This window comes from Mus musculus, chromosome 18 (genome assembly GCF_000001635.26).
Source record: "Mus musculus strain C57BL/6J chromosome 18, GRCm38.p6 C57BL/6J".
Taxonomy (NCBI): Eukaryota; Metazoa; Chordata; class Mammalia; order Rodentia; family Muridae; genus Mus; species Mus musculus.
The window spans coordinates 25278383-25295545 of record NC_000084.6 but is presented as its reverse complement, the minus strand read 5'-3'; the positions used below and the strand labels follow the sequence as shown (position 1 = coordinate 25295545).

Here is a 17163-nt window from a genome sequence, read left to right as displayed (position 1 = left end):
CCACAGAACTCAAAAGGCTCAACAAGCTGAAGTGCCCAAGTGATGATGCCTCAGTCCCCCTTGGGAGAGAGAAGAAAGCAATCACAATTGGGGAGGGAGGGAGGGACCTGGGAGGGAAAGTGGATGGGGGGGCATGGGGGGAAGAGGGGAACCTGATCTGGTATTGGGTGAGGGAAAAGAACTGAAGCCCTGAGGGCCAGCAGAAAGAATGCAAACAGGCAACCTCAGGAACTAGGAGGTTGGGGGATGGATGCCCTAGAATACACCAGAAACCTAGGAGGTGAGAGACTCCCAGGACTCAAAAGGAAGGGACCTTTGATGAAATGCCTGAAAACAGGGAGAGGGAACTTACAGAGCCTACCTCCAGCAGGAAGACAGGGCATCAAATGAGGGATGGGGTTGCCATCCCACAGTCACATCTCTGACCCATAATTGTTCCTGTCTGAAAGAATTACAGGGATGGAAATGGAGAGGAGCCTGAGGAAAAGAAGGTCCAGCGACAGACAGGTCCAAAGTGGGATCCAGGTCAAGGGGAGGTTCCAAGGCCTGACACTATCACTGAGGCTATGGAAAGATCACAAAAAGGACCTATCATGACTGCCCTCTGAAAAAGGCAGTTTTGTCATGCATGCAATTTTCAGAGCAGCTGATTTACTTTATAATTAGTAATTATTTGCCATTAAAAAGGCTTTTAGTTTGAGAACTGTAAAAATAAAATCAGAACTTTGACAAAGTTTTTGAATTTTGCAGTAAAGATATGGTTGGAAAACAACAAGAAAGTGCAGATATTTTAAAACTGGGATAGACTGGGGAGAGAAGATACGAGGCATCTAGTATTGGCCTGGTCGTGATGAGCTCCCCTGACTGAGTATGAACAACACAGGGCGTTAAACACAGGAAGCTAGCTTAGAAGTAGGCTGGATTAGTATCAGCTCAGAGAAGGAACATTGGTCCTAACAAAGAATGAAGGGAGAGTGCGGCCTGGAATGGGGAGAGTTGTTTGAAATTTCAGCAGATGGTATGTTTTAGATAGAGGTGACTTTTATTTGAAAGCTGTTTAAAAGTCTCTTAGGCTGGGCAGTGGTGGTGCATGCCTTTAATCCCAGCACTTGAGAGGCAGAGGCAGGCGGATTTCTGAGTTCAAGGCCAGCCTGGTCTACAAAGTGAGTTCCAAGACAGCCAGGGCTATACAGAGAAACTCTGTCTCAAAAAACCAAAAATCAAAAACCAAACCAAAACAAAAAAAAAAGTCTCTTAGACAATCCTGAGCAACTCAAAAGAGGGCTTCCCATGCCTGGCCCTGGGATTTTTGTTAGATGACCTCTGGCTCTTAGAGAGAGGACTGTCAGTACAGATGTGAAGGTTTCATTGAAACTCTATAGGTATATGTACACACTGACTTATGTGAATTATGATTATTTTTCAGGTAGATAGGATAATTCTTTATGGCTTTTTCAGACATTCACTCTAGTTTTTACTATCCTTCCTCAGTATTTATCTAACTTCCTATCCTTAATTATAGCCCCCATGGTTCACATTTCTGCTATCAGATTCCTTGTAAAATGCTATTCCCTCCTTTATTGCGTTCCAATTCCCCTACACCAGCAACGGTTGCTTTTTAGTTTCCTGATTCCTACAAATTTCAGGTTTGCACTCACATCAGAACCTCTGGAGCCAGAAGCCTCTAATGGGAGAGGATCTGAAACATCTATCTTTTTGAGTCTGGGATACAGTTCACACAGTATGATGTTTTCTACTTCCATCCATTTACCTGCAAAGTTTATGACTATTTCCATGAATCATAGGGACCACGTTTTCATTACCCATTTGCCTGTTGAAGGACATTTTGGCTATTTCCATTGGCTAGGTATGGTGATTAGAGCACCTGTGAACATGGCTGACTAAGGCTCCATGGAGTGGGGAGGAGCTCATGAGCCCCACCCCCACCTGAGGAGCTGCAGCTTCCGGGGAAGGGAGTCAGTGCTCTTTACTAGTTTGTCCGCTGGTTGTCAGCCAGTTGTGTTCCACTGAGTGCCCTTACACCCATAAACAACAGGTAGCACAAACTGGACTTAATGGACTATTAAAATAAAGTAGACCATGAAGTTGCAAGGGTTAGAAGTGAATCTTTTAGGAGTTAAGGGGGAGAAGTAGAGAATGAAAAAAGTCATCCTAATATTTATATGAAAGCATAAAAATGATTCTAAATAGCCCATGCAATCATAATCATAAACTAATGCTTGTAGCTATTTCAATATTTGACAATTTTGAGGTATATATACTAAGGAAATAAAATCAATATATTAAAAGAGAAAAAATATATTGTAAGAAATTCTCAAAGAATTAATACAAATATCATGATTCTTAAAAAAAAAACAAAAAAAAATTCATACCTACCCACTGCAGTTACTGCTGCTGATTATACATGTGTTATAAACCTTCTTTTCCCCAAAGATGATGTTTTAAAATTTGTTTTTACTTTTACACATTATATTTCAAATAACAAAGAAACTTCAAACACAATTAAGTTCTTAAAATAGCCCATTGTAAGCCTTCCCTTTGGATGACCTCAAAGCACCCCAGGCATAAATACATTCAAGTAGCAGTCTGAGATTTACTCCATTAATCACTATCTGTCAAATGGATGAGGATTATACACAAACACACACACACACACACACACACACACACACACACACATACACGTGCGTGCGTGTGTGTGTGTGTGTGTGTGTATGTATAAAATATCTTATATAGCATATATAGTATCTTATATATTATATAAGCTTAACTTTATAACTTGGGATAATTAGTGCTGTTTGACAATTCTGAGATATAAATAGAGCTCAGAAGCAAACCTCTGACATTTCTGTGAGGGAGTTACTAGGCTGGACTGAGGTAGGACGATTCCCTCTGTAGACAGGAAAGAGGGCAGCATTCCATGGGATGGGTTCCTGGACTAAGTAAAGAGGAGAAAGAGAGCTGAAAACCAGGATTCAGCTCAGGTTTGTCCACCATGGCTCCTGGCCATGGCTCTCAGACTGAGTCAAAATAACCCACTCCTTTGCTGACTACTTTTATCAGGTATTTTGTCACAACAATAAAAAAGAATAATACTTAACTCAAATTAAGTACACTCCATTAAACTACTACAGGATACAATTTCTTTTTAAGAATTTTTTTCTTAGGCCTCAGGTTTTTTTAGCAATAGTTATATATTTATTGATTAGGTGAGATCCAGTGTTTGCCTCAATACACTAAAGCCATTAAGTTATTCCTAGTTGTGTTTTTACCCCTGGTCCTTTTAACATCTTTTAAATTTGGAATAAAGTCTCTCCATCTATCACTTCAGACCATAATTAGCTTTTTAAGAGTAATCTATGAAGCCATGAATTTCATCATGGCATTTCCATGTATACTTGCTTTCATTAATCCTTCTCTCTCCTGCCCTTGCCCATTCCCCCTTTGACAGCCCACTCCCTCCCTAAGCAGGCTGCCCTTCTTCCATGGCATGAGTGTTCCCGTTGAGAATTATCTTACTTTTAAACTTTGTGTGTATGTGCGTGTGTATGCATGCATGTGTGTGACTGTGTGTGTGATGTGCATGAATGTGGGTGCCTGTGAAGGCCACAGACATTTGATCTTCCTGGAACAGAATTATAGAAATAAGACTATGAGCCACCTGATGTTGGTACTGGGAACCCAATTCAGTTCCTCCTCTGTAAGAACAGGATTTGCTGTTAATTATTGAGCCATCACTTTAGCCTTGCCTTGGTCTATGCATCTTATTTGCCCTACCCCCACTCTTCTTTAAGACTCTTTTTCCTCTTTCATTATTGTCTTTATGGACTCATGACCTAGTAACCCTTCACAGAGTCAACCCTGGTCTGACTCCTCCGATCGATCTCTTTACTCACTATGAAGTCTAGTGTATTCTTAATGTTTTCACAACTAGTCTGTGTCCATATCTGCACAGCATCTTTCTTATTCATTTGTAATTATACTCTGATTTTTCTTTAATAAAAAAGAAACTTATTTTCCCTTTCTAAAGTTAAACAGCAGAGCCTAGAAGTCACCTCTAAGTCACAACTTCATTTTTATGTTTTATGAAGACAATTTAGAACCTGATCATCAAGTACTCATGGAAAACATACATGGTTTAAAAAAATTCTAAGGTGTGGAGACGTCACAGGATTTTCCCTGTCCAATTACTTTAGTGTAGAGGAGGCCTGTCTCCTCCAAAGCCCCCTCTTAAGTCTTTACTTTTGTGCTGTCTCCCTCAACTCTTTCTTGCCAAGGGCATGAGCAAAATTATGTGAGGATGAAGCTGATTTTCACAAGCACTCTGGGCTGGAGGCAGACACAGAGTTGTCAACTTCTTTTCAGATTAGTGAAGACATACATAGAAACAATCAACATAAGTTGCAACATTCCTCTGTGGCCACTGTACAACCTAGCTTTCAAAAAACAGAACAAAAGATAACATTCCAAACCAAAGAATCAGTAAGCCATTAATAATTTGACTATTTCTTTAAAAACTCATGACTAAAAAATGGCCTGTGTCAACTATCTCAGCTAAATCATATTACAGTGATATTAATATTGTTGGGTTTTTGTTTGTGTTTGTTTGTTTTTTTACTTTTCCATATGTGCCAAAGTTAGGTTCAAAACCAGGATTGCATTAGCAAAACTCTTAGCCCATCTAAAGCAGTTGTATCCAGGCTGCATAGCAATGTTCTTTAGACAGTTTGCAAGGGATCCTCAAGTTTGACCTTTGGGGTTTTGATGCTATTTGGGGAACATGGATGGGAAACATGCTCTGTGCCTGCTTCATTTCACTTATTTTCATAATCTGATGGAAATATACCATGTGCACTCCATATGCACTTGTTACATATTATCTGTATTTTCATGCTTAGTATGAACGATGTCATATGGCATGGTCCTTTCTATTAAGATAAGGGTTATTTCTATCCATTTGAAGATTTACTCTATAAGAACAAAGACATCAAGTATCACTGTTAGAAGGCTAAATGTGTGGCTCGCACGCTTGCTTTTACATCATAAAAGGCGAGGTTCTCACTACTCATCACTTGATGATAGGTAATTACTTATAAATATAATACATAGAACCTTATACAGAAGTCACCAAATAATTTATTATTCTGAGAACTAGAATCAAAAAAGGGTTTTAATGTTTTCCAAAAGGACACCAAACACCCATGTTTAACAAAGGGCTGGTGGCTCTTTATTAAGTTACAGGTCAGTACACGTCCTTACCCAATCAAAAGTCCCCAGTACCCACCTCCTACTTCAAGTTTCTTCTATGATCACTGAACTCATGGGAACAGGCAAGGAAAGAGGAAGTCAACAGACATGGAAGCCATGAGATATGTGTAAATTTTAAAACAACATGCATCTCATGTGACTGTCTATGTAAAAGGAAAATGAAACTTTTGGATCAAAGGAGGCCACTTACCTGCTGCTCCTGCGCTCTAGCAGCTCCAAGCTCTGAGAGGGACAGGGTAAGCTTCTCTTGCTGCTCCGATAGGTACTTCTGGTAGAGACTTAGAAGTTCTTGGCATTCTCTATACTGTAGCTGAAGAGGTGAGAATGCAAATTAAGGAAAAAAACTGATTCACATATAGATATCACAAACAAAACAGAGAGAAAAATACAATAAAATATGGCCAGAGTTGGTGATATGAAATCATCAGATAAAGAAAGTACATGGGTCCAATCATGAAGCAACAATTTGAATAAGAAAGTACTACTGATCACCCCAGTGAAGAGACATTTCTCTTAGTTTCTTTGCAGAGCTATACAGAGAAACTCCCATCACATTATGTAAACAATCAGATGAAGCAGGGTACAGAGCACATGCCTGCAACCCCAGCATTCTGGAGGTTCAAACATCCTGTTGACAATCATGAGTTCAAGGCTGGACTGTGGCAATACATCCATATGTTGTCCCAAGGGAAAGGAAAGGAAAGGAAATTAAAAAGACAACTAGCCAATAATTTAAGAGTTAAAACTCTAAAACTCTTAGAAGAAATCATACAAGTGCATCTTTGAGACATAGGATTGAGAAATCGCAAAGAAAAAAAAAATTCTCAAATTGAAATACTTTGAAATCATTCATGAATGAGATGGAGTATCAATATTCAGAATATATAAACAGCTCATACAATTTTTTTTTTGTTGTTTTTCAAGACAGGGTTTCTCTGTATACCCATGGCTGTCCTGGAACTCACTTTGTAGACCAGACTGGCCTCGAACTCATAAATCCGCCTGCCTCTGCCTCCCAAGTGCTGGGATTAAAGGCGTGCGCCACCACACCTGGCTCTTTTTTTTTTTTTTTTAAAGATTTATTTATTTGTTTTATGTATGTGAGTATACTGTAGCTGTATTTAGACACACCAGAAGAGGGCATTAATCTAATTTTTAAAACTGGCAAAGGTGCTAAGGAAATCTTCAAAAGAAATACTTGGATGACCAAGAAGTAAAAGATGGTAACCACAACTGCTATGAGAGAAAGGCAAATCAAAAGCATAAAGTATCCGTGGACAGCCTCAGCCAAAGATTTTTGATGGCAAGTTTAACATGGGTATGCTCAAGTGGAGCCTTGCAGTCTAACAGACATGTACATTTGCTGCTACTTTGGAATATAATGTAGTATTTTTTTTAAAGACAAATTTATTACATAGTCCAATAAGTTCAATTTATCCAACAAAATCAAAAGCCTAAAAACAAAACCGCATACATGGTTGGAGTTTTCACTTAGAGCAGCCCTGCTCATAGTGGCATAGAAGCAACAAGCAACTCAATGTTCATCAACTCATCAACAGAGCAGTATCTATAAAAGGAGCATCTAACAATAAAATAAATGAGGGATTGCTACATGCTACAAACCTGGAAAATATTATGTCATGAAAAAGAATACTGACTCAAAGGCTACACATATATGTATTTATTAGTATGAAGAGTCATGAATAGGCAAGTCTACTCAGACAAGAGTGTAGATTGGTGGTTCTACAGACTGGGTTAGAGGAACAGGGCAAAATAGGTGTAGGTTTGTGGGGGAAAGATAATAAATAGGTTCTGGAGTGAGGTAACTCTGGGAAATGTTTAATGCCATTCAATAGCACACTTGACTTTATGTAAACAGTATTTTATTAGTGCCAATTTTATACACTGAGTTCCTAACTCTACTAAGCACAAGAAATTATATTTTGAACTTTTGTCTTATTTCTTTGCATATCAACAATCACATCAATATTTCACCAATAATGTCAACAGAAAATATTTGCACACATATCTCATTTCTGGTATAGAGAACACGGTAACCTAGCCTGGGGTGCCCTTCTTTACAGCTCCTAGCATGTGAAGAATTCTCAAGTTGAAAGCACTAGATCAGAAAGGTTCAACTTCATAGGTCAGGCACTTGGGACACAGGTAGGTCTGTCCCAGCTTCTTAATGTGTTTCTTTTCTCCTAGGTTGCCTTTCATGCAAATTATTTCTGAATCTCCCTCTCAGCACTTATTTAGGTATGCGGTTGGCATAAGAACGACTGTCCAATAGGGTTATTCTGTAATACACTTCTATACAAGAGCATCATGATTAAGAGTAGGGATAATATTTCTTAAATGTCAAAAGTTGTAACTAGTTTCAATAATCCTTAAAATGTTCATAACCTAATCATTGCTTCTAGGCAGATTCCTATTCTAATAACCTTTGTCAATCATAACTGCATAAATAACCACCTGCTTCATTATTCTGGTTATTAATCTTTAACAAAAAGGAGCCCAAGATGGCTTACAGGAGAGTACTGGCTCACAGTGAAAGGCCAGGTCACTAAGCTTATAGAATAACATTAATTTCAAGAGCTTGATGAATACTTAGTATCTGAAACAACAACAATAGTAACAGAACAAGAGCAGTGGTATAAATAAGCTAATAGTTTCTATTGTTAATCTATGTTGTATTTCTATGGTTTTACATTTTTGACTTGTGTGTGTGTGTATATGTGTGTGTAAGCTCCAAGAGACAGGAATGATTTGTGTGGTCCCAAGGAGACAGTTATCATGAATATTAAAAGTTTTTTATTCTAGCTGCTACCATACACAATAATGTTTATAATATGTGAATATAGTAGTCTGGTCACAGAATATGAAATTTACTCTAGAAAAAAACCAAATATAATTACATAGATTGTAAGTTAATGTCAGCATTTGAGACAAGTTATAGGCATTTAAATACATTCCAGGTGACAGAAAATAAAAACATATGGTCTCATATATGTTGATTTAAAAAAAAAGCTCTTTCTTGGTTTTCTCAGATTTTAGAATGACCCATATTTAATTTTTCCTAGCCAATGAGACTTTAACCCTGAACCTGGAATGAGATCTTAGGAAAATATAGTTAAAATTTTTCTTCACTGAATGGGGAATTACTTATTTAACTAAATCTTAGTCAGAAAAGGAAGTAGTAGTAATAGAAGATTAAATCAGAGAAAGGGTGTACACCAAACCATGAAACAAATGGGTACGCTGTAGTGTGTGTTGTGTATGCAACCACCATTTAAAAGCTGAGCCAAGCGACCAGTTAGCACAGCCTCTACTGAAGACAGAAGCCTTTTGCTAGGATACTGGAAAAGGTATACTAAAAGAAATTTTAAAATAGGACTATATAACAATAAATCCATTGTCCAGAATGCAACTGATTGCATGCCACATCAAGAGCCAAGAAAATATTGATTCAATGAGAAAAGAAAATCAACAGATGTCAATACTCAAATAACCCAGTATGCTTTAAACAAATGAAAAACTAGAATATCTCAGCAAAGAAACAATTGATATAGAAGAATCAAATGGAAAACGTGGAACTGAAATTAGACTAATCAAATAAAATGCCCACTGCATGGACTCAATTGAATAAAGAGGACATGGGAAAATTAATTAATGAAGTTGAAACTACAATACACAGTGCCCTTCTAAACAGCAGAGAGAAAACAGACAAACAAACAAAATAAACAGAGCCTCCGGGAACTATGGTAACACAACAAAAGATCCACCTGAGTCCTGTTCCAGTACCAGAAAAGGAGCATGCCCAAGGTGGGGATGAAAAGGCATCCAAAGGTCTAACAGCTCGAAATGCATTCCCCCTTTCCAAAAGCTGAGCAAATTCTGAACAGAGTTAACGCTTAGAAACCCATGCCAAGAAACATGACTGTCAGCTTCTGAATGCAAAAGACAGAACCTGGTGGCGGGAAGGAGGAGGAGGAAGAAAACTAATCTTGAAAGCAATACAGAAGAGCAATAAAGGGACAGTGGTGAATGACCAGGGTTCTCATCACAGAGCACAGACATCCGGGACAGTAGCACATCTTCTCAAGTACTGAAAGGAAAGAATTGTTGATCTAGATTTGGATATTCACCAAATGCAATCTTCTGATGTGGAAAAAAAAAATAAGAAACCCTCAAGTAAAGGACAACTTGCAGAATAATTCCCTGTCATACATAGGTCTAGTGTAAAGGGCTAAAGAGGACTCTGTGGAGGAAGGAAACTATGCAGGGCTGAGTTTTAGAACACCAGGGAGGGAGAGAGCACAGAGAGAGCACAGATACAAAGATGAAGCTACTTGCCTCCTTGGCCTGAGTTTTGCAAATTATGTTTGACAGACAAACATGTAAAGATTTAATACTGGTGGAAGATGAAAAACAAAACAATAAATCTTAAGCTGGAACAATCTATGAAAGTAATAAACAGCTACAGCCAGAACAAACAAACAAAAACTAATTTTTAAGTACAACTTATTATTGAGAACAACTATTAAGTATAATAATATAATATTGAGAATGCAGATGGCCATTTTATCCTTCAAGGTTTTTTTTTGTTGTTGTTGTTCTTTTTGGTTTTTCGAGACAGGGTTTCTCTGTGTAGTGCTGGCTGTCCTGGAACTCACTTTGTAGACCAGGCTGGCCTCGAACTCAGAAATCCTCCTGCTTCTGCGTCTGAAGTGCTGGGATTAAAGGCGTGTGCCACCACTGCCTGGTATCCTTCAAGTTTTAAAAAATTATATTTTATTCATTTATACCACACTCTCCCTCCTCTCTCCCCCTCTTCCCTCTCTCCCCCTCCTTTTTACCACCCCTGCTCTGTGGTGTGTGTGTGTGTGTTGCATAAGTAGAGAGGAGAGAACAAAAATTTTTCCCACTACGTGTGTCCTGGGAACTTAACTCAGATCACCAGATTCCCTAACCACTGGAGCCATCTAGACAGCCCCATTCCATCGTGACACGTTATTGCTCATGATATGGCATCTACTCAGTGTTGAGTCACCAGGTGAGCAGCTACTGTGTTCCTCTTCCTGCTCAGGCACCGTTTCTTAGATGATCCCATCTCTGACCTCAGTAACTTCTGGCTACTGGCCTCTGACTACAGGCACTCTTAGCACAGCCCTCCTCAAACAATGGATCCTTTTACAGTCTCTCTGCTTCTCCTTTCTGTTATCACTAAAACTCTGAAGAGATTACCACATGCCCCTGGACTTTCCCTCTGCATTTCTAATTGGAGATGTAGCCGGTACCATGCTTCCCTAGCCTCACACCATTTAACCTATATGCTGAAAAGTATTCTCCAACCGAATTTCAAATTGTTCCAATTTGATTTGAATTTCTAGCCACTTCCTCCTCCTCCGTTCCTGCACTTCTGCTCACTCACTGTTCTTAAACCGTTTCGGTGGCTTCCTTCCATATGTACATCTTTAAATGGAGACATCCCCTCCTACAATCTAGAACCAACCAGTTAAATATCTCTAATTTCAGATTCAATATATATGCTAGTGATCTCCAAATTTCTATTTCTTAACTATCCAAGAAAGCAGCATGACAGGAGGTCCCATAGTGCTGTGAGTATTATCTAGTACAGTATACAAAAACATATATGGCAAAATGGATTTTATAAAATGCACATAAAATAATTCTCTAATCATTTTAACCTTCAATTTCTCTGATCAATTTCAAAATGTTTTTTATTTACCTTTAAATTAAGAATTTCTATGTTCAAAAAGTGTGTATATCCTGTTTAGAACACTGTCATATAATATGAAATTCACTCAGTCTTCATGAATTATTAATGCATAATAGCTTCATTGGAAAGAAATAAAATTCACTTTAGTAGAGAATGATATCTCATGTTTAATTCCTGACTTAATTAACCTTTGATATAAACTCAAAATGGTGTATGGCGTAATACAAATGAATTAATAACTTAGAGTAACTGATATATAATAAAGGAAAAATCGTACCTAATAAAATTGAGGATATTGTCAAAATAAAGTATTTTTTCCCACCTATGAGAAAGATCAAACTAATGTCTGCTTTTCTAACACCCAAATGACTATTTTTCTAGTATAACATTACATACTTTACATTACATATTATATAAAGTTTCAAAATGACTTAAAGCAGTAAGAATATGGTAAACAAAATAAAGTATATGGCCAATTTATATGAATATAATAAAATATTTTCAGTACTATATTACTTCACTGTCAAAACTGTGAAAGATGAGCAGCTCATCTGGACCTTTCCTGTCTGTGTGATGGTTCTAGAACAGTGGCTCTCAGCCTTCCTAACGCTGAGGGTGAGAACAGTGGCTCTCAGCCTTCCTAAGCTGAGGGTGAGAACAGTGGCTCTCAGCCTTCCTAACGCTGAGGGTTAGAACAGTGGCTCTCAGCCTTCCTAACGCTGAGAGTTAGAACAGTGGCTCTCAGCCTTCCTAACGTTGAGGGTGAGAACAGTGGCTTTCAGCCTTCCTAACGCTGAGATTCTTTTATACAGTTCTCCTCATGTTTGCTGAGTCCAACCATAAGATCTTTTCATTGCTGCTTCATAACTGTAATTTTGCAACTGTTCTGAATTGTAACACAAATATCTAATATGCAAGATATCTGATATAGGACCCTTGTGAAAGAGTTGTTCAATACCCAAAGGGGTCATGGCCCATAGGTTGAGAACCGTTGCTCTAAACTAGGACCAAATACCTTAAGAGTATCGGGCTAAGTTTGCAAGCATTGGAACATCTCACAGAATAAGTAGGTCTCAGTGCTAAAGAAGTCACAGCAGCAGCTCAGAGAGACACTCTAATAAAAGCAGTTGTTCACTTAAACACTGCAAACAAAACTGCAGTTTTCACACAAGGTGATTGACTCCAAGGGGCATCCTTGCTAATGATCTTCCTAACAAGTGCTAGGTGTTAGTAACTAAGACTCGCCTAGAATGCGCTCAGCCTCAAAGAGACTGGGTACCTGAGCATCCTTGTGCAGGCACACTGTCAACACTACACCTCAAATGAACAGTCTCATGGAAGGATGTGCAGGAACGCAGTGGGCAATAAGGTGCTTTGCCATTGTTGTCAAGGGCACTTCCTGGAACAAAAAGAGGGAATCATCTGGCCTCAAAAACTGAGGGCAGAGTTTAACTTTACGTATTTGTCATTTCAATGGCCTGATAAATCCTTCTATTAAGTAGCAGGAGTCAATGATAATTTAGTTAAAATCATGCATTTCTTAGAATATAGACAATCCCACAACCATACGCTCAAATGTTGACAGTTCACAAGAGATCTACAAGAGTGAAATGTGAAACCCACTGGTGGACTGTCCCTGAGTGACACAAAGGTCACTCTCCTGCTAAGAATCATTCTGAGTTGTGTTTTCTTATTAAAAAAAATATTTAGATTACAAAATTAAAACAAATAAAAGCAACAGTGCATAATTTAGCTGTCATTCTCTACCAAATTGCTTATAACTGTTACCATAAAATGATAATAATTTGCCATATGTGCAGCTGCAAAGCTAAGAAAAGCACTGGTCAGTATAGCACAAAATGTGAGCCCACTACCCCCCCTACTGCCAGTGGAACTATATTGCAATAAAATGAAGTTTCATTTTTGCACCAAGGCATAAAAAGATGACATGAGTTCTGTTAGAATACTTCTTTAGAAAATACAAATTTGCTCTAGTGCTTATAAAAAAACTTGGAAATGATACAAGCATAATGTAAGTACCACAGTGACAGATGTGAGGTGCAGGTTGGAAACTATTCAACCTAATGCCAAGATGGTAAGATATGAAACCTGTGCCCTGAGCCTCAAGCCTCACATATCAGCCAGCTTGCTCTCTCTCCCTCTCTCTCTCTACCTTCCCCCTCTCTCATGCACACACACAGGCATTATAGCTTTCCACATTTTTTCAGTAACCCTCCCTGCCCTCTACTATTTGAGAATAACCTATGTTTTATGAGTTGTGTGTAATTCAGTGTTCACTGCTACAGGTAAAGTATCATATTTATTATAACATTTAATATGTGCAAAACTGCACTGTCCATTTTTATTGTGTCTTCATTTTTTAAATGTTTTATTGATAACGTTTTTGAATGTTGTATCCCTAAACCCATTTTCCTACGTACCTTGTGTTGTCTCAACACACAATTTTACATAATATGGTAATTTTCAGTTATGCTCATATGTGTGTACACACATGTACATATGTTTGTGTGGGTGTGGGTGTGTACACAGGCAGGAACACTTATAATAGAACTACGTGTATAACAAATAATAAGATATAAGTACAACTATCCCATTGATACAAAGGACCAGAGTACTTATCAATAAGAAGATCTAATTATTTAATCCTTTATTAACCTCAAATTCTCAATATTCCTGCTGCAGCCTTGCAAGTACAGGATTCAGGAATGCTTACCGTAGACAGCTTAAAAATCTTTGATGTGTCTGTTTCCTGCAGGATATTAGAATTGTTCCTATTCTCTCCATTTAAATGGACTCTCTCCTAAGTTACAGCTCTTCACATGAATTTAAGAGCAAAACAATCTATGCGTGCATGTAAACTAGAATCGAACACATATTCCTTCAAAGGACCTTGGTTAAAACTGTTGCTTTTCCCACTCACTCTACTGAATATTCCATGTATCTGCTTTAATCTGACTACCAAGACCACTTTAGACATGAAGTAAAGGTCTGATGAAAGGAAAGGTTCAACTAAATAAAAGTGTAAGTTTCTTGTGTTGTATATGCCATTCAAAATAAAAAGACAAAAGTTGGATACTAGAAGAGGGGATGGAATTGAAAAGAAAGTACAAATAATTCAGAGAGCTGTTTTCACAAATGAAGAGTACAATTCTCAAGGCTTTTCATTTTTCCTGAAAAGAAGAAAACTCTCCACTGAGGTAAAAGGGAACTCAAGGTCCAACCTTTCCGAGTAGGCAGTACTTCACTTAGTTAACGGCCTTCTTTACATGTATCTTTACATTCTAGCCAGCTTTCTCAACCCTATACCTCGCCCATCAAAGTATGGTAGTAATTTGCCTGTACTAGCTAACATTTCCATATTGCCAACTGCTCCACCTGGGGATCCATTTCATATGCAGACACCAAACACAGACACTATTGTAGATGCCAAGAAGTGCTTGCTGACAGGAGCCTGGTATAGCTGTCCCTGAGAGGCTCTGCTAGAGCCTGACAAATACAGAGGCGGATGCTCACAGCCAACCACTGGACTGAGCGTGGGGACCCAATAGAGGAGTCAGGGGAAGGACTGAAAGAGTGAAGAGGCTTGCAATCCTAAAGGAAGAACAGCAATATCAACCTACCAGACCCCGCCCCCCCAGAGCTCCCAGGGACTAAACCACCAACTAAAGAGTACACATGGACGGACCCACGGCTCCAGCTGCATATGTAGCAGAGGATGGCCTTGTTGGACATTAATGGGAGGGGAGGCCCTTGGTCATATGGAGGCCCCATGCCCCAGTGTAGGGGAAGGTGAGGGAGGTGAGGTGGGAGTGGGTGAGTTGGTAGGGGAGCACCTTCATAGAAGCAGGGGGAGGGGGAGGGGGGAGGGGTTTGCAGAGGGGAAACCGGGAAAGGGATAACATTTGAAATGTAAATAAATAAAAGATCCAATAAACAAGCAAGCAAACAATCAAACAAAAAAGATAATTTCCATGTACACAGGGAGACATCTGTATAGTATAAACCCAGTGATCATCTCATCAAATTCATAAAAACATTTGATAAAATTCAGTGTTTTTACAAACCCTTAACTAGTCCAGCACAGAACAAATGTACTGCAAGGTCACATAAGGAAAGGCCATAGCTAACTTTATATTTAATAGCAAAAAGTTGAAAGACTTTCTTCTAAGATCAGAGAAAAGAATGCTGACTCTCAGTACTCTAATGCAGTACTGTATTAAGCAATTGGTTCTAGACAAAGCAATTAGACAAAAAAGAAAGTAAGGGAGAAAGAAAGAAAGAAAGAAAGAAAGAAAGAAAGAAAGAAAGAAAGAAAGAAAGAAAGAAAGGAAGGAAGGAAGGAAGGAAGGAAGGAAGGAAGGAAGGAAGGAAGGAAGGAAGGAAGGAAGGAAACATTCAAACAAGGAAAGAAAGAACAAAATTATCTTTGCTAATTGTATAGACATAACCTAAAGGTTCCACCAAAATACTTTATCAAAATTCAAACATTATTCACAGAAACAGAAACTGCTATAATTTGCCCAGAACTACAAAAGAACCTAAACAACAAAAGAGAAACTTGTAAAAATATTAACAAATCAATCCCGCCTCAAAATGATTCCCAAGTTATAACCAGAACAGTGTGTCACTGGCACGAACGACAAGTGACTGCATCAACGTCAACGGACTGGAGACTCCAGTCTCAGACACCTCTAAAACTAGATGAAAGCATCAGGGAATGCTGCACTGTGTTGGTTCTAGCTCATTACTGGAACAGTTCCAAAGTTGGTCAGCAAAGGTCAAAGTACACAAGTAAGGCTGCATCAAACTAAACCCCCTTGTATAGTAAAGGAAATAATGAAGAGACAACCCACAGACTGAGATGTCTATGGACTGTCTCACAAAAGGTTAACAGACAAAATTTATAAAGAACTCAAAAGCAGGAAGATAAAGATAGACAGACATTTTTCCTAGAGGATTTACAAATGACTAACAGATACATGAAAAAAAATGTTCTTCATTACTAAGCATCAGAGAGATGTCAATTAAAACCAAAATGAAGAATCCCTCACATCTCTTAAGAGTGGCTACTATCCAACAGAACAGAGGAGGCAAGCATATAATTCCAGCACACAGGAGGCTGAGGCAAGAGGACTGGAATTTGAGGGTAGTCTGGCAAACACACTAAATTCAAAGCTATCCTGGGCTACATGGCATGACGTTATCTCAAAAATTAAAAACAAAAAAAGAATGACAGATGCCAAGGACTGATGGTGTTGTGTAGAAAAGGTAACCTGTGAACTAAAGAGGGAATTTAAATTAGTAACTGTTATTATAGCAAGCAATATGGAAAGTTTTCAAAAAGCTAAAAGGAGAATTAACATATTTAGAAATCCCACTGTACATATGAAAGTTCTTAAATGCTTTCATAAGTAAAGGTATGCTTACAAAACACATACCTTTAAAATGTTGTCTATATTCTATAAGAGAATACTAGACAGCCTTAAGACGAAAATTATGATGTTTACAACATGGATAGACCTAGATGTCATCATACGACATAAAATAAGCAAGGCATGCATACATATGTCACATGTGTATATGTACACACAAGTACACAGTCTCTTTCTCTCTCTCTCTCTCTCTCTCTCTCACACACACACACACACACACACACACACACACACACACACACACACACACACACCAAAACACTGTCATTAAAATTCCAGGCTTGGGTAGAGTTTGGGTAGAGAAAAGGGAGCAGTTGGACAGTAGACCAGGAAGACTAATTTTAGAGATCTATTGAGATAAGGACAACTGTAAGAGCACACTGTTGTTCAGAATTCCCAAGTGATTTGAAATGTTTTAACCCAAAGACAATTATATGAGGAAATAGATTATTTAATTAATCTAACATCCCACAATGTAAGCATGTCAAAATGTTACATTGTACCCCCCATAAACAGACTTACAATTCTTTCTTGTCAATTAAAAAATTAAACAGAGCAGAAATCCCAACAACTCACACTTATGTGATGTACTTCATAATAGTTACTTAAACATTCAAAAAATGACTGAGAGCTAACATCTTCTTCCTCAATTATATGTAAATGTGCCAACTCAAAAAT

The 17163-nt window shown here is 38.3% G+C and overlaps 1 protein-coding gene across 14 annotated transcripts in view; it reads right to left on the bottom strand.

Annotated features, from left to right (window-relative positions):
• Positions 1-17163, bottom strand: part of AW554918 (expressed sequence AW554918) — a 298592-nt gene that overhangs the window by 171776 nt on the left and 109653 nt on the right. For 13 of the 14 annotated variants that reach the window (XR_003952505.1, XR_001782355.2, XR_001782354.2 and 10 more), the window contains one exon: positions 5480-5607. Coding sequence is in view for 10 of the 14 variants with exons in the window: in XM_006525833.4 (XP_006525896.3) it covers positions 5480-5607 (128 nt within the window). In the remaining 4 variants the exon portion in view is untranslated. The remainder of the gene's footprint in view (positions 1-5479; positions 5608-17163) is intronic. The other variant, XM_017317884.2, reaches the window with a different exon arrangement.